The following is a 22,194-nucleotide window of genomic DNA, read 5'->3' as shown; positions in this document are numbered from 1 at the left end:
CCACATGGTAGCTCACAATTTCCTACGACTCCAGCTGACCTAAAGTTCTCTTCGGCATCCATGGGCACCAGGCATTCACGTGGTACATAGACATACAAGTCGTCAAACACTCATGCACATATCCCAGTGTCAGGAGATGTTAGCCCAGAAACTGAGGCTCCTTCCTCATGCAGTGGTTCCCAGTTGAGAGATGATGTGGCTCCCTCACCCTTGTGGAGGTTCTCAGCTCCTGTTGGCCAAGGCCAAGGTGGCCGGCCTCATTTCAGCGGTCTTCTTAAGGAAAGACAGAAGGCCCCATCCATCACCTACCCCGCTGCACACCAGACTCAAGACATGATGGGGAGCACAGGCTGGGGAGCACCTTGCAAAGTATCGCATGGCGTTGTCCCCTCTGGCTACCACATCAGGGAGTCAACACACGTTTCTCCCTTGTAGTCAGGTGGAGGTGCCAGGTCCCTCTAGCTCATGGGACTTGCTCATGGACTGGGTGTGAGGTATGAATGAAGAGACTCAAGGAAGCTGGGGATGGTAGTTCAAGCCTGTGATCCCAGCACTTGGGAAACTGAGGCAGGAGTCCAAGTTCAAAGTCACCCCGGGGCTATACTGCTAGAGCTCTCTGGAAAAAAAATCAGCCGGGCGGTGGTGGCACATGCCTTTAATCCCAGCACTCGGGAGGCAGAGCCAGGTGGATCTCTGTGAGTTCCAGGCCATCCTGGGCTACCAAGTGAGTTCCAGGAAAGTCGCAAAGCTACACAGAGAAACCCTGTCTCGAAAAACAAACAAAAAAACAAAAAAACAAACAAACATGTATTCAGTTTCCAGACAAAACTACTGAAGGGCTAGTGATGTCACTATTGAGGGGCTACCAGGCTGGAGGCCAATATTGGGGTATCTGCCAGACATGAAGGGAAGAAATCAGGAGGCAGCTAGTCAGACAAGTCTGGGAGTTGGGAGTGAGCTCTGAGATGAAGCTGGGACTCTAGGAGTCACTTGAGATGGTATTTATAGGCATGGAGCTGGTGGAAACACCCAGCCGCCCCCCACCCCCAGCCCTCAGCTGTCTGATTAATGATTAGATAATTATCATTGTTCTGGTCCTCCGAGCATCTGGCATAGGGCCTGGCACTCCATGTAGGTTCACAGGAAATGAAGAGAGCTCTCCCCTCCTTTTTTTCCCCCCCAACTTTCCAGACTCATCAGAACTTAGCCTCTTTGCAGGAGACCCAGGAGTCAGGACCACTGAGATTAGTGGGCCTCAAAGAAACCCTCAACGGAGCCTTGTCTTTGGTGGGGGAAGGAAACCAGGGTTATCTCAAATCCTCACTCCAGCATCCGAAGATCTCCCAGAATCCTGAGCAACAGCACTGCCCACACCACACTGCCATGAAAAGGCAGCTGTGCAAACTGGGAGTTTGCTCTGTAAGAACAGTGGTCTCAAGCTGCCACACCACCCCTGTGTTCCCTCCACTCTCAACAATATTCTGGAACACACAGGACACTCAGGGGATGCACAGGGCCAACGTCTCTGACACTGCTGTGTTTAGAGAGAAGGGGACACTGATTTCCTGACTCAGCTCTCAGCTCAGGTTAGAGGCGTGAAACCTAAGGCAGTGAAGCCTGACTTTACCGTGGCCCTGGAAGCTTCAGAGTGCTCCAACAGTCTCCATCTGAAGATCCACACGTGTGCATATGTGGTAGTCAGAAGGCAATGTCAAGTGTCTTCCTCAATTTCTTTAAGCTTGTATATCCGTACACACGAATGTGCGTGCATATGCGCGTGTGTGTATGTGTTTCCTGTGTGTATGTCTGCGCACCATCTGTGTGTTAGAGGTCAGAATAGGTCACTCCATCCCCTTGTACTGGATTTTTGGTCAGTTGTGAGCTGCCATGCTGGTTTTGGAAACTGAACCAGAGTCTTCTGCAAGAGGAGCAAGGGTTCTTAACTGCCAACCCATTTATTTCTTCAGCCCCTCCACTTTCATTTACTTATTTTTTATTGAGGATTTGAGACAAGGTCTCACTGTGTAGTAGCTCTTGGTTGTCCTGGAACTCACTCTGTAGCCCAGGCTGGCCTCGAACTCACAGAGGTCCACCTGCCTTTGCCTCCTGAGTGTGTGCCACACACACACACACACACACACACACACACACCAGGCACTTTGTATTTTGAGATAGGGTCTCACACTGAACCTGGAGCTTACCACTGAGTCTGCTAAACTGGCTGGGCAGCAAGCATGCCTGTCTCAGATTCTCCAGCCCTGGGATTAGATATGTGCCTCCATACAGTGTGGTGGTTTAAAGAGAACGCCCCCCACAGGCTCATATATTTGAATACTTGGACCTCAGTTTGGGAAGGATTAGGAGCCGTGCCCTTGTCGGAGGATGGGGGTCACTGGGGACATGCTTTGAGGTTTCAAAAGCCCACACCATCCCCAGTTGGATCTCTCTCTGCCTTTGGCCTGTGGACCAGATGTAAGGTCTTAGCTATTGCTCCAGTACCACGCCTGCCTGCTTGCTTCCATGTCACCCACCATGATGGCCATGGACCTACCCTCTGGAACTGTAAGCCTCAATAAACTCTTTATAAACAGTTGCCTTGGGCATGGTGTCTCTTCACAGCCACAGAAAAGTTAACTACAAAACACAGCCTTTAAGTTTCTATTTTTAAGTGTGTGTGTGTGTTTGAACGTGGATGCACAGGGGGTATGGGCAGGTGACCATGGAGGCCAGAGGTGTGGAAGCCCTGAAGTGACCGAGGGATGCAAGCTGCTCTTTGTGGTGCTGAACTAGGGTCCTTTAAAGAGCAGGATACCATCCTAACTACTGAGCCATCTCTCAAGCCCAACGTAACTTTTTAGTCGCCCCCTCCCCCGACAGGGTGTCTCCGTGTAGCCCCGGCTGTCCTGGAACTCACGGAGACCCGCCTGCCTCTGCCTCCCGCGAGCCGGGGTTAAAGGCGTGCGCCACCTCGCCCGCCTCTCCCCCGGTGATCTTAGGCGAGGCAGACTAGGTGCAAGCGAACGGATTCGGGGTAACCGGATGGAAAGGGTGTGCATGGCGCCCCGGGCACAGGGAGGGCACCGAGCCCCCCTCGGCCTCCATTGTCCCGTGAACCACACGCTGAGCCTGCTGCAACCAGACTGGCATTTCCACGGGCGGGACCTCGAGACCCAAGCTTGCACCTGAATTCAGGGGCGGGCGACTCGGGCGTGCTGGGAGCCGCGACGTGGGAGCCGCCGGCCCGCCAAGACGGCCGCCCAGCCGGCCCGGCTGCAGTCAGACGCGGCGGCCAGCGGGCGGGCGCGGGACTCCCACGAACCACCCGCCGGGCGGCCCTTTGCGGAGCAGCGGCCTAGACCAATCAGGGACAAGTGTGCCCAACTTCCACTCCACCCCCAACACACACCCAATTGAATTTTTTTTTTCCGAAGGCGGTTCCGTCAAGGAGTCCTTCAGCCCAATGAGAGTCGTGGAAATTTCCAGAAAGAACGGGACCAATGGGCGCGGCCAGGTCAGCCACAATTGACGGACTCACCAACCAATCCGTGTCGTCAAGGCCCGCTCCTCCCTCCGTTCGTCGAGCCCTGACATAGGCGGGGCTTGTCGAAGAGCGACCAATCCCGAGGTGCAGAGGAGGCAGGGCTGGCGAGAAGGCTCGCAGAGAACCAATGAAAGAGAAGCCCAGATGATTGACTGGACTTCAATCCAATAGTAGAGGAGCATAGAGCCCCCTGGCCGCGATCAACCAGTGAGCAGGCAAGGAAGGGGCGGGAACCGGGGAGGGGGAGGGAGTCCCGGCAGCTTCTAGTAGGTTCCAGAAGGCGGCGCGTGCGGTTGGGAACGCGGAGCGGACGAATTCGATTCAACGGGGTTCCGGGCCAGGCTATGGAGCAGGTGAAGGGGGAGGGGCGGCCGGGGCCCCGGGGCAGCGCAGGCCTGACGGCGGGGAGCAGCGAGGGGTCGGGGGCCGTGCCGCGCGGCCGAGGCGAGGGCGTGAGGGCCGCGGCCGGGCGTGTGAGGGCAGAATGGCGAGCGCCCGTCGCCCCCGCGGCCCGCCGAGCCGAGCGGGAGCAGGCCTGGCCGCGGCCGGGCCCCGAGGCTTCTGGGTGCGGGGCCGACTCGGCGCGGGAGGCCCCCGTGGGCCGCGGCGAACTTGGAGGGGTCCGGTGGCCGGGCACCTCGGCAGCCTTCGGGGAGCAGGCAGCTGCGTGCGCCCGGGATCGGGGCCCGCGCCCGGTGCAGGCGGGGCGGACGCGGGCAGAGACGCGGGCAGAGTCGCGGGGTCTCCCGGCGGCCCGGGATGCGTGTCGCCCCTCCCCCTCCCTTTTCTTTCCCCCCTTTTCCCCCCTTTTTTCCCCTTTTTCCCGGTGACTGGGGGTCTGCCACTTGCACATTCGGACTCCAGTTACACGGGTCTCGTGGTTGCGGACAGTCGTGAGCCGAGAGTGAGCAGCCAGAGCCCCTGCCTCTCCTCGCTCAGCGTCGGGGCACAGAGTCGAACCTGTGCCCTTACCTTGGTGACTCGCTCGGGCCACAGTGGCCCGCAGCTCCGAGAGGCCAGGAGAGGTTTTGTTACCCTGGAGGCTGTCATTGAACTGTCGTGATTCACCCAAAGGCTCACAAGACGCAGAACAGCTTACTACTTTTAGTGTGGTGTACGAAGTAGAACCTTTTGTTCTGGACTAGCCACTGTAAGGGACCGTAGGGCCTCCCTGCTTCCTTAGTAAGGCTGGAAATGGAGCGGTTTACCAACTTTTTGTACCCTTGAAGTAATGAAGTTGTGTCTGGGATGGATAGGCTGCAGTACAGACAAAAAACAACCACCACAAAAACTCGCTTTTGGAATAAGCAGCACTTTGCTCTGTTAGAACAAAAAGGGGCTCTTCTCTTATTCATTCATTCATTCATTCATTCATCTAGTATGTGGTGCTGGCTATTGAACCCAGCGCCTGGAACCCAGGGTACATTCAGAGCTATACATCCGCCCCACCCACCTCAGGCATAAAATCCTGCCGGCCATTGTACAAGGGTGCAAATTATATACGTAGACTGTAAGGGACTGACTAAGCTCAGGACGGCAACCTTACAATAAGGTTGCTCAGATTTGAATGTTGGGGCTTGGAGAGGGCTTGGATGGTAAAAACCTTGATGTGTAAGAATGACAGCCTGAGCCGGGCAGTGGTGGCGCACGCCTTTAATCCCAGCATTCAGAAGGCAGAGGCAGGCAGAGCTCTGTGACTTCGAGGCCAGCCTGGTCTGCAAATGGAGTTCAGGACTGCCAGAGCTGTTACACAGAGAAACCCTGTCTCGAAAAAACAAAAAAAGAATGAGAAACCTGAGTTCAGATTGAGTTCAGATTGTCAGCACCCATCCAAAGAGTTGTGGGGAAAGAGGAGGCTCTCAGGGCTCACTAGCCAGTCTACAAACTCCAGGCTCATCAAGAGACCCTGTCTCAAAGACTAAGGTGAAGAGCAATAGAGGAAGACATCCTGATTTCAACTTCTGTTCTGTGCAGTTTTTCTGTGTAGCTTTGGACCCTGTCCTGGAACTTGCTCTGTAGACCAAGCTGGCCTTGAACTCACAGAGATCTGCCTGCCTCTGCCTCCCAAGTGCCAGGATCAAAGGCGTGTGTCACCACCACTGAGAAGTAAATTTGAATATTGAAAATAACACATTTGAGTAAGGCCGGCGTTAGTGCCTGTGTTTAATCCCAGCACAGAGGCGTGAGTTCAAGGCTAGTGTGCTCTAAAGATTGAGTTCTAGGGCAGCCAGTGCTACACAGAGAAACCTTGTCTCCAAAAATAAAAAAATAAAATAAAAAAGAAAGAAAGAAAGAAAATTGTGCATTTGAAGAAGTGAGTTCTTTCAGGTAAATCCTATAGTGATGTATAGTTTACTTTTTTGGTATTTTGAGACAGGGTTTCTCTGTATTTTTGGCTGTCCTGGAACTCACTCTGTAGACCATGCTGGCCTTGAACTCAGAGATCAGCTTGCCTCTGCCTCCTGAGTGCTGGGATCAAAGGCATGCGCCATCACTCCTGGCATCATAGTTTACATTTGTAAGATTTATTTTTTGCCAGGCGTAAAGGTGCGTGCTTTTAATCCCAGAACTCATGAGGCAGAGGCAAGTTGATCTGTAATAGGACAGCCAGAGCTGTGTAGTGAGACCCTGTCTCAAGAAATACCAAAGCACCTTATTTATTTGTTTTTGTGTGTGTTGGATTTTTGTCTCCATGTATGTCTGTGTGAGAGTGTCAGATCCTCTGGAATTGGAGTTACAGACAGTTGCAGACTGCCATGTGGGTGCTGGGAATTGAATCCAGGTCCTCTGGAAGAGCAACTAGTGCTGTTAACTGCTGAGCCATCTCTCCAGCCCCTAGTTTTGTTTTTTTTAAACAGGGTAATATGCCCCCAGTTTATTTCCTAACAATTGATTTCCTGTCAATATTCATTTGAAAAGTTCTTCCAAGTGGAGTATTAAGCTCATGCCTATAAACCCAGCACTCAGGAGGCTGAGGCAATAAGCCAGCCTGGGCTACATAGTGAATTTTAGACCTGTGTGAAACCCTTTCTCTATGTAAACAAGAGCTAACAAAGTCAGCTTTCTCTATATCAGTTGAGTGGGGTTTTCTTTTCCACCTTTTTCTGCTTCGGCCTTCCTTTAAAGGGATGATGGAATTTTGGCAGTTTCCTGTGTCTTTGCTTCTCTTCCTCCTTCCCTGAAAATATGGTCTCTTTCCCCTTCCTAAGTGCTGAGATTACAGGGCAGACCCAGTTTACCTTTGCATTAGCATCTCTGCTCTATGGAAGTTCCTATGGTATGCTGACTTTATTACAGCTTTGACCCAAAATGAGTAGGGCCTTGGTTAGGGTCTAATGGATTCCAGGCTAGCCTTAGGCTTACTATATATAACCAAGGAATGACTTTATTATTTTCCTTACTCTGCCTCATAAGTCCTGTAATAACACGTGTGTGCATGTTTATGTCACCATGTCTGGTGCTAGTATTCAACCTGGGGCTTCAGTTACCAAGTGAGCTACATCCACACCCCAGTGGCATAAATGTATATCCTACTGGGCTCATTGTGCCCTCTGTGCTTGCATTTTAAAGGGAGCTGTGTATAGTTTTCTCTTAGCTAAGCTTATAGGAAGTTTTGGCGTTTGTTTGTTTTTGTGGTTTGTTTGTTTTTCCAGGCAGGTCTTTCTGGATGTCCTGGAACTTGGCACTATAAACCAGGCTGGCCTTAAACTCAGAGATCTGCCTCTGCCTCCCAGGTGAGGGGTGGGATTAAAGGTGTGTGCCATCACAGCCTGGCAATGAAGTTCTTGACCTTTTGTAGGTCAGGATTGTTAAGAAAAACGCATTATACACACACAGATAATGAAGAGCACTTTTAAATCTCTAATCTCAGTTAGTGGGTATCCAGAACAAGATCTCAGGTTCAAGGCTAGCCTTCGAAATTAAACTTGAAGGGAAGCAAGGAAAGGTGTGGCTTTGTGGTGAACTCCTCTTAAGAAGGTCTCTTCAGCCGGGTGTTGGTGGCACACGCCTTTAATCCCAGCACTCGGGAGGCAGAGGCAGGTGGATCTTTGAGTTCGAGGCCAGCCTGGTCTACAGAGAGAGAGATCCAGGAAAGGCGCAAAGCTACACAGAGAAACCCTCTCTCGAAACCTCCCCCCCAAAAATAAGGTCTAGAAGGTCTCTTCACTTTATGAAGCTCCTTGGCAACTAAGAGAATGGGATGAGATGATACTTGTCTTCATCCTCTCCTTCCTGATAGAGTAATGGTAAAGCATTGGTGGGGACTAGCTCTACCCTTAAGGGACAGCACAGTAAACTCCCACTTGGCTCTTGCTGATAATGGGATATGAATTATGGCAGTAGAGCCATAATATGCATAGAGGAATAAAGGTCTCTTCTCCCGAGTCTTGTAGGGCACTAGAGTGTGTGTGTTCAGATGTGCATATGTGGAGGTTGTAGGACAACTTTGTGGAGTTGGTTCTCTTCTCTACCCTTATGTCCAGGTATCAAACTTAGATTGTGGGCTTGAGTGTTTATCACACTGAGCCATCTTATTGGGCCCCCATCTTGATGTTTTTGAGACAGTGGTTTCCAGTGTAACCCCTGGAACACATATTCTTCAACCACAGCCTTCTGAGTACTAGGAGTGCAGATTTGTGCCACCATGCTGGATGCTCAATCATGTATCTGAGCATGCTTAGCTCTTCTTGTACTCAGTTTATCGTTCTTTGGAAAGCTTTGACAAGTGAATGTGCCTTTCAAAGGAGGCTTGCATTGCTCTGGAGGGACTGAGTTCTCTGTTGGCCTGAAGTTGTCTTCATGCTCCTGCTTTGTTTTCCCTGCTAGCTTTCGGAGATGTGGGAGAATGTGGCTGAATTAGCATTTTTCTCTCTTCATCAGTAGTAGCCAGCTAGTTAGTCCTTAGGAAGAGTAAGTATAACCTAACACCCCGAGAGAGAATGAGTGCTGTATGGAGTGAGGCTGTGTTGATGCCTTCCTTTCCTCCTCAGGTGAATGAGCTAAAGGAGAAGGGCAATAAGGCCCTGAGTGCTGGGAACATCGATGATGCCTTGCAGTGCTACTCTGAGGCAATTAAACTAGATCCCCAGAACCACGTGCTCTATAGCAATCGCTCTGCAGCCTATGCCAAGAAAGGAGACTACCAGAAGGCCTATGAGGATGGCTGTAAGACCGTTGACCTGAAGCCCGACTGGGGCAAGGTAAGCTGGAGAGTTGGGCTCTGCAGTTTTCCTAAGGACTTTGGGTCTGGTCTGTAATCCATTTTGTTGTTGTTTTTAAATATTTACTTACTTATTGTGTATACAGTGTTCTGCCAGCATGTACACCTGCAGGCCAGAAGAGGGCACCAGATCTCATTACAGATAGTTGTGAGCCACCATGTGGTTGCTGGGAATTGAACTCAGGACCTCTGGAAGAGCAGTCAGTGCTCTTAACCACTGAGCCATCTCTTCAGCCCTGTAGTCCATTTTTAGCAGGTCCTCTTGACCTGTCTGCCGACCCTGTCAGAAGGTACCCCTTGAATGAAGGTCAACACTTAATTCACCAAGTCTTTACCATAAGTAGTAAAACAGGTTTATTAGTTGTACTGTGAAGAAATACAAGAGTGCTAAACTGACGGCACCTTGTCTGCATCCTTTTAGTATCATCATTGGTATTGAATCCTTTCCCTATTTTCTGGTTGCCTTTATGCAAATATCATTTGGGTCCAAAAAGTACACGCCTTTAATCCTAATACTTGGGATTAGAGACAAGCAGAGTTTGAAGCCACCTGGAGCTACATAATGAGACCCTGTTTCAGGAAGGGTGGGGGGGGGTGAGATGACTCAGTTGTTAGGAGTACTGGCAGCTCTTCCAGAGGACCTGGGTTTAATTTTCAGTGCCCACATGGTGGCTCAGAACTGTAATTCCAGTCCCAGGGAATGCAGTGCCCTCTTGTGGCCTCTGTAGACACCAGGCACACACAGACAGCATATGCAGGGAGAGCACCTGTATATATGGGTTAAATAAATAAAACAAATCTGGGGGTGGGGTTTAGCTCAGTGGTAGAACGCTTGCCTGGCAAGCACAAGGCCCAGGGTTTGGTCCTCAGGTCTGAAAATGAATGAATGAATGAATGAAAGAAAGAAACAGATCCTAGTAGGTTTTTTGAGGCTACCTGAATTTACCTGTGTATGACCTCTATTTTCTATAATGTTGGGGGTATTAAGGGTTATTCAAGAAAAGCAGCAGCTCTTGAATTCCTAAACCGGTTTGAAGAAGCCAAACGAACCTATGAAGAGGGTTTAAAACATGAAGCAAATAACCTCCAGCTTAAGGAAGGCTTACAGAACATGGAGGCCAGGTTGGCAGGTAGGTGGTCTTTTATGTAATGGGATTAATTTTGAAAACAATCCTGCCCTCCCCCAAAGTGAAGGTGATGGTGGTGGGTGATGTCATGGTAACTCAAGTAAACATTTCATATTGATGTACTTTCCCTCATTTGGACAGAGAGGAAATTCATGAATCCTTTCAACTTGCCTAATCTGTACCAGAAGTTGGAGAATGATCCTAGGACAAGGACACTGCTCAGTGACCCTACCTACCGGGAACTCATAGAACAGCTACGGAACAAGCCCTCGGACCTGGGCACGTAAGTAGAGGCAACAGGAACTCTGGCAGAAGCTCTCTGGTCTGAACCACAAGTTTTTTCTGCCACTGAGTAGGGCAAATTTTGTAATTTGCATAGAAAGGGTCTAGTAGCTTATAATAGCACTCTGGAATATTTCTTACAGACCTGCTTCTTCTAGAATTCTAGCTTTGCTTATTTTTTTATAGTCCTGAGGATCAAACTTGAGCACCTTGCCCATGTTAGGCAAATGTTTTGTCTCTGAGCTATATGCCCTGGCTTTAGCCATGTATCAATGGGTGAGGACCATCTATGCAGTAATCTGAATAGGTTAAGAGCAATTGTAGAACCCAGGCTTGGTGATGCCCACCTGTAATTCCAGCTACTTGGGTGATTTTCTTTTTGTTGTTTTGTTTTTTGAGACAGGGTTTCTCTACAGTGCTCTGGCTATTCTGGAACTCACTGAGTTTCTTGAACTCAGATCCACCAGCCTCTGCCTCTTAAGTGCCAGATTAAAGGGATACACCACCATACCTGGCTTGTCTTGCCTTTTTTCATTGTTTGTTTGCTTTTGGTTTTTAGTCTTTTTGGTTTTTCGAGACAGGGTTTCTCTGTGTAGCTTTGCGCCTGTCCTGGAACTCACTTGATAGACTAGGCTGGCCTCGAACTTACAGAGATCCACCTGCCTCTACCTCCCGAGTGCTGGGATTAAAGGTGTGTGCCACCACTGCCCGGGCTTGTCTTTTTATTTTTTCTCCTTCAGCTGGAGTTACTGGCATATGTGAGCCACCTGATAGGGGTGCTGGGATCTGAATTCTGACCCTCATAGAGGCACTCTTGGTCACTCTTAATCTTTGAGACATCTCTCCAAGTCTTTGTTTCTCTTGAAAATTTTCATTTTTATTCTTTTAAATTATTTGTGTTTGTGTCTATATATGGGAATGTGCATGTGAGTGCAGGTGCCTGAGGAGGGCCAGAGATGGGGTCTCCTGGAGCCAGAGTTTCAGAAGATTTTGAGCTGCCCAGTGTGAGTGCTGGGAATGGAACTTGAGTTTCTGAAGAGCAGTGTGTTTTTTTTTTTTTTTTTTTTTTTTTGGAGCTGAGGATCGAAGCCAGGGCCTTGCGCTTGCTAGGCAAGTACTCTACCACTGAGCTAAATCCCCAACCCCTCAGTGTGCTTTCTTAACTAACTGGAGATATTTCTCCAGCTCATTTATTTATTTATTTATTTTAATCAATCCAGGAAAATACAAGATCCACGGATCATGACTACACTCAGTGTCCTTCTTGGGGTTGATCTGGGTAGTATGGATGAAGAGGAAGAGGCAGCAACCCCCCCCCCCCCACCTCCTCCCAAAAAGGAGACCAAGCCAGAACCAATGGAAGAAGATCTTCCAGAGAATAAGAAACAGGTCTTATTTTTTTCTCCTCTAAACTATCATGCATTTACATACAGCCAAAACAATTAGAAATAAGAGTACTAAATGGGTATGTCTATAGACAGTAGCTAAGAAATGGTTTGGGGCTGGGGATATGGCCCAGTTTGTGGAATACCTGCCTAGTATGCATGAAGCTCTGGATTGGACACTTTCAGAAACAGTTTCATTCTGCATCCCAGGCTGGCTTTAAACTCAGGATGATTCTCCTCCCAATTGCTTAATTAGTAAGTTTTTATGTTTTATTTGGTTGGTTCGTGTTGAACAGGGTTTTACTCTATAGACTAGACTGGCCTTGAGTTCAGAAAGCCACCTGCCTTTGTCTCACAGATAACTGGCATTAAAAGAGTGTGCTATATTTTTTATTTTATGTGTATGAGTGTTTTGCCTGCATGTATATGTCTCTGCACCACATTCATGCCTAGTGTCCATGGAGGCCAGAAGAGGGTGTCAGATCCCTGGTACTAGATTTTTATATATAAATCTGTGTGGGTCCTTTGCAAGTGCTTAACTGCTGAGCCATGCCTCCAGGGCTACCACCCTCATAGCTTAATTCTTTTTAAATTATTAGTTCATGTGCATTGGTGTTTTGCTTGCATGTATGTCAGTGTGAGGGTGTTGCATCCCCTAGAACTAAAGTTATTGATAGCTTTAATCTGCCATGTAGGTGCTGAGAGAATTGAACCTGGGCCCTGTGGAAGAGCAGCCAGTACTCTTAACTGCTGAGCTCTCTTCAGCCCCCTGGCTTAATTCTTTACATGGATTCTAAGAAATTAAATTCAGATCCTTGTGTCTGCAAGGCATGCACTTCGCCAGCTGACTTAGTCACTTTCTGCAGCCCCATAGTTTTGAGTACTTAGTATGTTCTAAGTTACTTAAGTGGCTGACATAGGATCACCTGACCTGCTGGTGCTTTCAGACCCATCTGGGTAACAGTGAAATTGTGCCTGAAAGAAAAAAAATTATTAAAATACATCAGAGGGCCAGTGGAGATGGCTTAGTCATTAGGTAAATGCACTTGTTGCCAAACTTAACCTGATTTCCCTCCCTGAAACCCACATGGCAGAAGAGAACTATTTTGCAAGGTGTCCTGTTGGGCAGCGGTGGTGGCACACACCTTTAATCCCAGCACTCGGGAGGCAGAGCCAGGTGGATCATCCAGGCCAACCTGGTCTACAGCGCGAGATCCAGGACAGGCACCAAAACTACACAGAGAAACACTGTTTCGGAGGGGGAAAAACGGCATCCTTTGACCTCCATGCATATACCATGGCACATGGGCTTATATACATAGATAAATTAATAGGGGCCTGGAGAGATGGCTCCATGATTAAGAACAGTTGTTCTTGCAGAGGACACGGGTTTGATTCCCAGCATCCACTTGGTGACAAACTCCAGTTCTGGCGATCTGATGCTATCTTCTGTCCTCTTTGGGCACCATGCATGCATATGGTATACAGAGGTACATGCATGCAAAACTCTCATACACATAAAATATTTTTAAAAATTAAAAAAAATTTTATATCTATTTATTATTATTATTATTATTATTATTATTATTATTTAGGCAAGTGCTCTACCATTGAGCTAAATCCCCAGCCCCTGTGTTTTTTTTTTTTATTTGATTAATTTTTGCAAGAGGGTTTCTCTTTATAGATCTGGCTGACCTTGAACTCAGATATACCTGGGAATGTTGGGACTAAAGGCCTGTGCCATCACAGGGCCTCTTTTTTAATTTTAATGTATGAGTATTTTGCCTGCATGTGTGTATCTGCACCACATGCGTGCCTGGTACCTATGGAGGTCAGAAGAAGAAGTCAGATCCTCTGGAACTGGAGTTAACATTTGAATAGTTGTGAACCACTATTGGGTGTTGGAACTGAACTCGCTTGGGTCTTCTACAACAGCAACAAGTACTCTTAATTATTAAGCCAACTCTCCAGTCCCTAGAAAAATACTTCTATAAATTGATACATAAAATAAATAAGAAAGAATGCCTGTGGTTACAGGAGGCTCATGAGTTAGAAGCCAGACTGTCAGGCAGATCTCTGAGTTCAAGGACAGCCAGGGCTACACAGAGAAACCCTGCCTTGAAAACTAAAAAAGAAAAAAACATGAAGACCCTGGTCTTTCGTTTGTAAGTATATGTATGAAAAAGATACTTCTTACAAGCCATTTCCTAGTAATGCTGAATTTCTGAGTGCTTCAGCAGTAAAAATGAACCCTCATCACATGCTGCAAGCATGAGCTCTGGGTAGAGCAGACAATTGTGAGGGGTGCTGGTTCCTGCTGGGATTCAGGTATGGTGTCTGCATCCCTTCTGAGGCTTTGGCCTCCTGATTGGATGTGGTGGGTGTCCACTTAGCAACACTCTTCCAGAGCAGGAGACGTGTGCCTAAAGAATTGTGTTTCCCTTCTCGTAGTCAGGAACAGCAGATTGTTGCCAAATTTAGTACCCTTAAATGGGTGAGTGTTGGTTGCTCAGGGTGTCTCAGCTGGAAAAAGGCCCTCTGTGTGGGTGAGAGAGTGATGCTGAAGACTCTTCTGTGCCTGTGGCCCTTTCTGATCCTCTTACCATGCCTGCTCTTTCCTAACAGCTAAGATCTCAAGATAGCCACAACAGTCCACTGTGGCCAAACGTCTGCCACCAGGTTATATCAGCATCTTCAGCTGCTTTGAGTTAGAGATTTCCTCTCCCTCAGAGAAGCTTTTTGCTGCCTGGTGAAGATCCAAGATGGGAAAAGGCAGTTTCAGGGTCAGAAAGTGAAGTTAAAGTTCACCTTGACCCTCCCTGACTCTGGCTGGTGTGTGAAGAGAGAGGCCTTTTCAAGGGACAGCTTACTTCCTGGTCATGTTGGTGGCACATGCTGATTGATACCTGTGACAGAGCGTGGACTCTGGCTCTGCTGTCATCTGGTGTAGATGCTACTAAGCACTCTTTCCAACCCCATTTAGGCACTGAAAGAAAAAGAGATGGGAAATGATGCCTACAAGAAGAAAGATTTTGATGTGGCCTTGAAGCATTATGACAGGGCCAAGGAACTGGACCCTACCAATATGACTTACATAACTAATCAAGCAGGTGAGGACCAGAAAACAGTGACAAGAGAAGCCGGTAGGCACTCCTGAGGGAAGAAACAGGGCTGACTGTTTCTCCCTTCTGCCTGGCAGCTGTGCACTTCGAGAAAGGCGACTACAACAAGTGCCGGGAACTGTGTGAGAAGGCCATTGAAGTGGGCAGAGAGAACCGAGAGGATTACCGACAGATTGCCAAGTATGCCACCGAACCACCCTGCTGAGGGCGTGGGGGGGTGTGGGCCTGAGGCCCTGTCGAGACGGTAGGGCTTCTAGGCTGAAGTGCCAGCTTTGCTGGTGGTTGGTTTGTATTTTCTTTGAGGTCTGACCTTGCATCTAACTCAGCTCTTGGCATGCTTTTACCCTCTTGTCTTCATCAGAGCTTATGCCCGAATCGGCAATTCCTACTTCAAAGAAGAAAAGTACAAGGATGCCATCCATTTCTACAATAAGTCTCTGGCAGAGCACCGAACCCCAGACGTGCTCAAGAAGTGCCAGCAGGTGGGTCTGAAGAGAATAGGGCTATCATGTCTTTTTGAGACAGGTTTCTTTGCATATGTAGCCTTGAGCCTTGACTGTCCTGGAACTAGCTCTGTAGACCATGCTGTCCTTGAAGTAACAGAACAGATCCAACTGTCTCTACTTGGTAATGTTATGAATGAAATGCTCTGAGCCTGTTGGCAAGGTTCTAATATTACTGTTAGAACCGTTTTTCCCCCCCTTATCATTTTGGAGGGATTGTTAAGACAGGGTCTCCATTATGTAGTCCTGGAACTCTGTGTAGAGTAGGCTGGCCTTGAACTAACAAATTCACCTGCCTCTGCCCTGATTGCTGGGATTATAGGCTTGGCTTGTACCACCATGCCCGGTCTCATTTTTATTATTTTGATAGCCAGAGTGGTATGGTACCATTTGTAATAAATAATGTAGGGGAGTGTCTTGAACTCTTCTGTTGCTATGAAGAGACACTGTGACCAAAGCAACTCTTATAAGAGAAAGCATCTAATTGGAAGGCTTGCTAACAGTTTCAGAGGTTTAGTCCATTATCATGGGGGAACATGGCATGTAGGCAGGTGCTGGAACAATAGCTGAGAAACGATATCCTCATCTGTAGGTAAAGAGACAAAGAGACGGGGCCTGGCATGGGCTTTTGAAACCTCAAAGCCGATACACTTCCTTCAGCAAGGCCACACCTCCCAATCCTTCTAATTCTTTGAAACAGTTCCACCACCACCACCCTACCCCCATAACTAAGCATTCAAATATATGAGCTTATGGGATTCTTTTTATTTATTTATTTTTTGAAGCAGGGTTTCTCTATGCTGCTTTGGAGCCTGTCCTAGAACTTGCAGTGTAGACCAGGCTGGCCTCTAACTCAGAGATCCACCTGCCTCTGCCTCCCAAGTACTGGAACTAAAGGCATGTGCCACCCCCTGGCTTGGGAGTCATTCTTACTCAATTCACCACAGGCAGTCATTTCACAATGATTTGTCAAGTCTAGCATGATGTCACATTACTGTATTATGAGCTAAAGAAAGCAGTTCAAGACCAGACTGGGTAGCAGTGAAGGTTCCCAACTCGTCCTTCACTAACCAACCCCCCACCCCAAAAAAAGTCAGAAAATTAATTGTGCTGTGTTTTACTTTACTTTCATAGAATTGTTCTCATGCTCTTTTTTTTTTTTTTTTTTTTCCTTCAATGGTTGTTTTTAACATTTTACACATGTATTTGTTTGGGGATAGGTACATGCCACAGTATAGGTATAGAGGTCAGATGCAACTTGGGGTAGTCAATTCTCTTCTTCTACCAGCTTGGCAGCCCCATTGTGTAGTACTTGGGGGTTTTTTTGTTTGTTTTAGGGTTTTTTTTTTTTTCTGTTCATTTTTGAGACAAGGTTGCAAAGTCTAAGCTGGCCTCTTAGGACCTTGAACTCCTTATAATTCTGCCTCTACCACATGACAGCTGAGATCACAGGTATGGGCTGCCACAACAGAGTTATGTAGTACTGGTGTTTGGATATAGGGCCTCAATGTATGTTAAGCAAGCACTCTACCAACTAAACTACATACCTGCTGGGCGGTGGTGATGGCACACGCCTTTAATCCCAGCACCCAGGAGGCAGAGGCAAGTGGATCTCTGTTAGTTCAAGGCCAACCTGTTCTACAGAGTGAGATCCAAGACAGGCACCAAAACTGCACAGAGAAGCCCTGTCTTGAAAAAAAAATGAAAAAACAGGGAGAGTATTTTTGTGGTGCCTGTGAGCTCCACCAAGCAACATCCCCAGCCTGGGAATGAGATGGAAATCTTGCTGTTGAACTCTGAAAATCAAAATCCTAATTAGGGGATCACCCAAAGGGCTCAGCACAGTAAGGCACTTGACCACCAAGCCTGATGTCCTAATTTCAGTCCATAGAACGCACATGTTCCGGGGAACTTGAAGTTCTCTGATCTTCACGTGGCACTATAGTGTGCAGACTCGTGCACACATGCATACACGTAAATGTAAAAAAGAAAAAGAATTTTAAATTCTAATTTGTCTGTGTTCGGGTGTTTGTGAGAGTTTGAATTACTATGCCAATGATTGTCTTTTTTTAGGCAGAGAAAATCCTGAAGGAGCAGGAGCGGCTGGCCTACATCAACCCTGACTTGGCTTTGGAGGAGAAGAACAAGGGCAATGAATGCTTCCAGAAAGGTAGCAGCCCTGTCCATGAGGCCTGGCTCTTCTGTGTGACTTCCTGTGCCTGCTTGCAGGACACACTTCAGGGGAGGGGAGGCTGTCCCTTTCTGCTGAGTGTTGTGACTTTGTTTGGGGAGTTTTCCAGGCAAGGTTTCGCTGTGTAGCTCTGATTGTCCTGAAGCTCTCTCATCTGCACCTGCCTCTACCTCCCAAGTGCTGCGTGTGCCAATTTTTGGGGTCAGGGGTGGCTCATGTTTTTAATCCCAATACTCAGGCAAAGGCAGGAATTCTTGAGTTATCCAGGCTTGTCTACAAAATGGGTTCAGACAAGCTGTTGGCACTTCTTAGTAGGACTCTGTCTCAAAAAAATCCAGGGGCTGGAGAGGTGGCTCCAAGGTTAAGAGCACTGACTTCGCTTCCAAAGGACCCAGGTTCAATTCCAAGCACCCACATGGCAGCTTACACCTATCTGTAACTCCAGTTCCAGGGGACCAGACACCCTTGCTCAGACATACATGCAGGCAAAACACTAATGTTCATAAAAATTGAAGAAGAAGAAAATTTTTTTTAAATCTCATTTTCCTGCTTGGAGGGGAGGGGGTCAGTAAATTGGGGTTGAATCTAGTGTATTGACCATGTTAGGTAAGCTGTCCACCACTGACCTATATTCTCAGCCCCTAAAAACCTTAGTGTGAGGGTGTACACATGAAAATCCCAGGAACTGGGAGACTGAGACAGGCAGAGATAACTTGGGTCCTAGCTTAGGTTACAGAGTGAGATCCTGTGTCAAAATAACAGAAGTAAATCATCCCTAGTTAGCTGGACATGGTGATGCATACTTAAAATCTTATCACTCAGGAGGCTTGAGATAGGGCTGCAGCCTGAGCTACATGAGTTCCAAGCCAGCTGAGCTGATAGAAAATGTCTTTATCACTGTCTAGGGGACTACCCCCAGGCCATGAAGCACTATACAGAAGCCATTAAACGGAACCCAAGAGATGCCAAACTGTACAGTAACCGAGCTGCCTGCTACACCAAGCTTCTGGAATTTCAACTGGCGCTCAAGGTGAGGCCTGGGGAGTTCTGCTGGGGTGGATGGGTTACAGGCACTGAGACCTGGAGTTAACTGTAAGGCTTTGCAGGGGGCCAGACCTCTCCTTTCTGTCCTCTCCTTGGCAGGTTAATGTTCTTATTAAGATTCTAGGTTGACAGTGGGTGGTGCTTATGGAAAATTGGAGGCCTCTGTCTGCCTGACTCCAGCCCTTAAAAATCAGTGGTTGGCTGGGTGGTGGCGGTGGTGGTGCCGGCGGTGCACGCCTTTAATCCCAGCACTGGGGAGGCAGAGCCAGGCTGATCTTTGTGAGTTTAAGGTCAGCCTGGTCTACAGAGCGAGATCCAGGAAAGGTGCAAAGCTACACAGAGAAACCCTGTCTCAAAAAAAAAAAAAAAAAAAAAAATCAGTGGTTGAGCTGGGTGGTGGTGGCGCTTGCCTTTATCTTAATATTCTCTTTTTTTAGTTCATGCTGACTTTAAACTCATTCTTGTCCTTGGCCTCTTGAGTGCTGAGTTGATGTCAGTAGCTACCATACCTTGTAGCAAGCTTTGTGGTCAGCCACCAGCTCACAAATAATGACACAGAGACTTCTTGTTAGTTAGGAAAGCTCAGCTGTAGTTTAGGCTTGTCCCACGAGCTCTAATAACTTAAAATAAAATAACCCATTGATATTAATCCCATTTTGCCTCATGGCTTTTTACCTTTCTTTGCTTCTGTATGTCCAACTCCCTCCATGTCTTGTTGGCATCTGATGCATGCCTAGATTCATCTCCTCCTTCCTTTCTCTCTGCCCAGAAGTCCTGCCTGTACCTCCTGCCTAGCTGTTGGTTGTTCGGCTCTGTACGTAACCAATCACAGCAATACATTTCCACGGGGTGTACAAATACCATACAACAAGACCTGGCTCTGTGTGTGAGTGCTTGTGCTTGAAGGCCAGTGATAACCTCAGAGGTTTTTCCTCAGGGGCTATAGATAGGCAGGATGTTTCACTTGAGATTTGGCTAGCTGCCATTGAGCTCCAGCAGTCTACTTGTCTGCTTCCCCAGCACTGAGATTACAAGTGTTCATTGCCATGGAGAGTGAATGCAGTTCTTCATCCTTGCCATCCCTGACTCGCCAGCTCTGAGCTGTTTTTGTTTCGTGAAAGTGTCTCACTAGAATAAGCCCAGGCTGACTTCTAGTTTGAAGTCCTCCTGCCTTGCCTCTCAACTTAGTTTTGTTTTTGATAACACTATCTGGGGAATTGCCCGAAAGTGACATCACTCTAGTTAGGGTTGCAAGGATGCTGTAAAAACCTGAGTGGCTTGTGAGACAGTGGCAGCTCTAGGAGGTAAGAATTGGGCTCAGGTGTCAGCTGTACTTTTCTTCCCTAACTTTCTGTTTATTTTTGAGATAGTCTCATGAACTCTGGCTGGTCTGGAACTCACTGAGATGATTTATTTCAGTTTCTGCTTGTCCACAGTAAGGCTTTTTGAGCCTAAGTCTGAAGGCAGCGAATGTCATTTGTACGTTTGCTCTATTGGTCTTGCCATAGCCCAGCCACGAGTCCAGTGCTCGGCATTGGGGTGGTGACCTGGAGCTTGCTTTCCTAGTCCTCACCCAGCTTTCTCCTTCCTGGTTTAACTTGCTCTCTAGGAACCCAGGGGTCTGGATTTGCAGGACAGCAGAGTCGAAGCCAAGACCTCTGACTCCTTAGGGCACAGTAGCTGGTTACTGAGCATCCTGGAGGAGAAAGAGCCTAATTACTTTTCTTCCTTCCTAGGACTGTGAGGAGTGCATCCAGCTGGAGCCAACCTTCAGTAAGTGCCTTTCATTTTTCTCATGTGCCCTGATTGCCCCAGAGATGGTTAAGGCTTTTGGGCATGTAGCAGAGCGGGGAAAGCCCACATCCTGGAGCTATTAAATTGGTACCTCACCTCTCCTGTTTGTAGTCAAGGGTTACACACGGAAAGCAGCTGCCCTGGAAGCCATGAAGGACTATACAAAAGCCATGGATGTATACCAGAAAGCGCTAGACCTGGACTCGAGCTGTAAGGTAGGCTGCTGCTGGCCTGCAAGGCTCACCCACTTGTTACTGCTCTGGTGTTTTCTGTGGTCCTTCATGTCCTTCCTCCCACATGCTTCAGTGCCTCTGTCTCTTCCTTTCCCTTTGTCAGAGAGCTGTTACTGTGGACCTGCTGAAGCAGTGGGCCCGGTAGTGTTGTTGACTCCTGCCTCTCTCTGTGTGTTCTGGAATGTAGGAGGCAGCAGATGGTTACCAGCGCTGTATGATGGCACAGTACAACAGACATGACAGCCCTGAGGATGTGAAGCGGCGGGCCATGGCTGACCCTGAGGTGCAGCAGATTATGAGTGACCCAGCCATGAGGCTCATCCTGGAGCAGATGCAGAAGGACCCCCAGGCTCTGAGCGAGTAAGTTCAGTGGGGGTGCTGGGGAAGTGAGAGGGATGTGGCCAGATAGAATTTTGTCTATCTTATCTTTAAAGATGTATTATTTAGGTTATGTGTATAAGCATTTTGCCTTTATGTGTGTATGTATACCGCATGTGTGCCTGGTACTTGAAAAGGTCAGAAGAGGGGTCAGACCTCCCTTAGAACTAGATTATAGAGGGTTGTGAACTGCTGTGTGGGTGCTAGGAGCCAAACCAAAGTCTACAAGAGCAGTAAGTGTCGCCTAAGGTTCTGTTGGGAAGGCCGTTTTTGCTAGGCTTACAGGTGTGCAGGCACACAGTAGGACAGGCAGGCTCTGCTGGCACTGGGTCATTAATTTGAGCTTGCTCTGAGAGCCAAGGAGGGAAACAGCAGCTAAGAACAAGCTTTAGAAAACTCTTATCTTTTCTCCATAGACACTTAAAGAACCCTGTAATAGCACAGAAGATCCAGAAGCTGATGGATGTGGGTCTGATCGCAATTCGGTGATAACTTGCTTTTCCCCTCTTCCCTTCGCCATTGTGGAAAGGCGAGCTGGGACGGTGGCGAGCAGCACTGGGCAGAGGGAGGGGAAAGAAAGGCTTATCTTTATATTTATACATGCCTGCAAGGAAGACAGACTCATCCAGCGCCACCTCGGGCCCTCTCAGCACACGCATGGTCTCTACTGCTGCCCTTGAATGTCCTTCCCTGCCCTCCCCAAACTCCCCCGTCACTGTCTCGGCTGCTCCCCTATAGTTGGTTATTTTTTATTTGGGGCAGTGGGTGCATACGGGGAGGGGAGGATGTTCTTCCCAACCTGGGGTCCCAGCTGTCTTCACTTGTTGTTACCCCATGTCCTTCAATAAAACAAGCCAGTCAGGCGTGGTGATATGTTGCTGTGGTCTCTGGTGACTTTTCTTCCCTAAAGACACAGTTGCTCTGGGTTGGGATCCTGGCTTTCCTCTCCTGGTGGCTGAAAAATGAGTTGTGTTTTGTTGGGATGGCCACTAGGTGGAAGTGTCGCTCAGCAGCTGAAGAACTTGCAGCTTGATCAGCTTTGAGTGGATGCTCAGGCTGTTCTTTGCAGTACAGTCTCAGTAAACCAATAGATGCGGAGAACCTAACCCAGAGCCACAGTGGGTCAGGAAGCAGACCTGAGAAATGTGCTGCCAACAGCTGCTGCTGCCCGAGCCCTCAGAGAGCCTGGTTGTAAGCCCGACACCGTTCTCTTCCCCCACACTGTGTCCAACACTGAACTTCCTCATTTGCTACCAGAAGGCTGCTTTCTGGGCTCACAAGATGCTGAGGCCAGCATTAGACTGTACTTCCTCTCCTGTGTTTGCATAAACTGGCTTCCTGTCCTACCCCCAGTCCCTGAGACTCCCCGGGTC

General features: G+C 48.2%; 1 protein-coding gene across 1 annotated transcript; it reads left to right on the top strand.

The window, feature by feature from the left end:
* The first annotated feature begins 3,747 nt into the window (after positions 1-3,747).
* On the top strand, positions 3,748-21,698 carry Stip1 (stress induced phosphoprotein 1). Its single transcript, XM_036203565.1, has 14 exons — positions 3,748-3,894; positions 8,533-8,742; positions 9,751-9,892; positions 10,031-10,172; positions 11,392-11,560; positions 14,540-14,666; positions 14,756-14,858; positions 15,040-15,160; positions 17,255-17,351; positions 18,278-18,402; positions 20,153-20,189; positions 20,322-20,425; positions 20,631-20,803; positions 21,238-21,698. Exons 1-14 carry the CDS (start codon positions 3,886-3,888, stop codon positions 21,308-21,310), a joined length of 1,632 nt encoding a protein of 543 aa, XP_036059458.1. The 5' UTR covers positions 3,748-3,885; the 3' UTR covers positions 21,311-21,698.
* The last annotated feature ends 496 nt before the right edge of the window (positions 21,699-22,194 follow it).

The sequence above is a fragment of the Onychomys torridus genome, chromosome 1 (genome assembly GCF_903995425.1).
Source record: "Onychomys torridus chromosome 1, mOncTor1.1, whole genome shotgun sequence".
NCBI lineage: Eukaryota > Metazoa > Chordata > Mammalia > Rodentia > Cricetidae > Onychomys > Onychomys torridus.
Note: the sequence above shows the minus strand (reverse complement) of the source record. Positions and strands in the feature narration are given on the sequence as shown.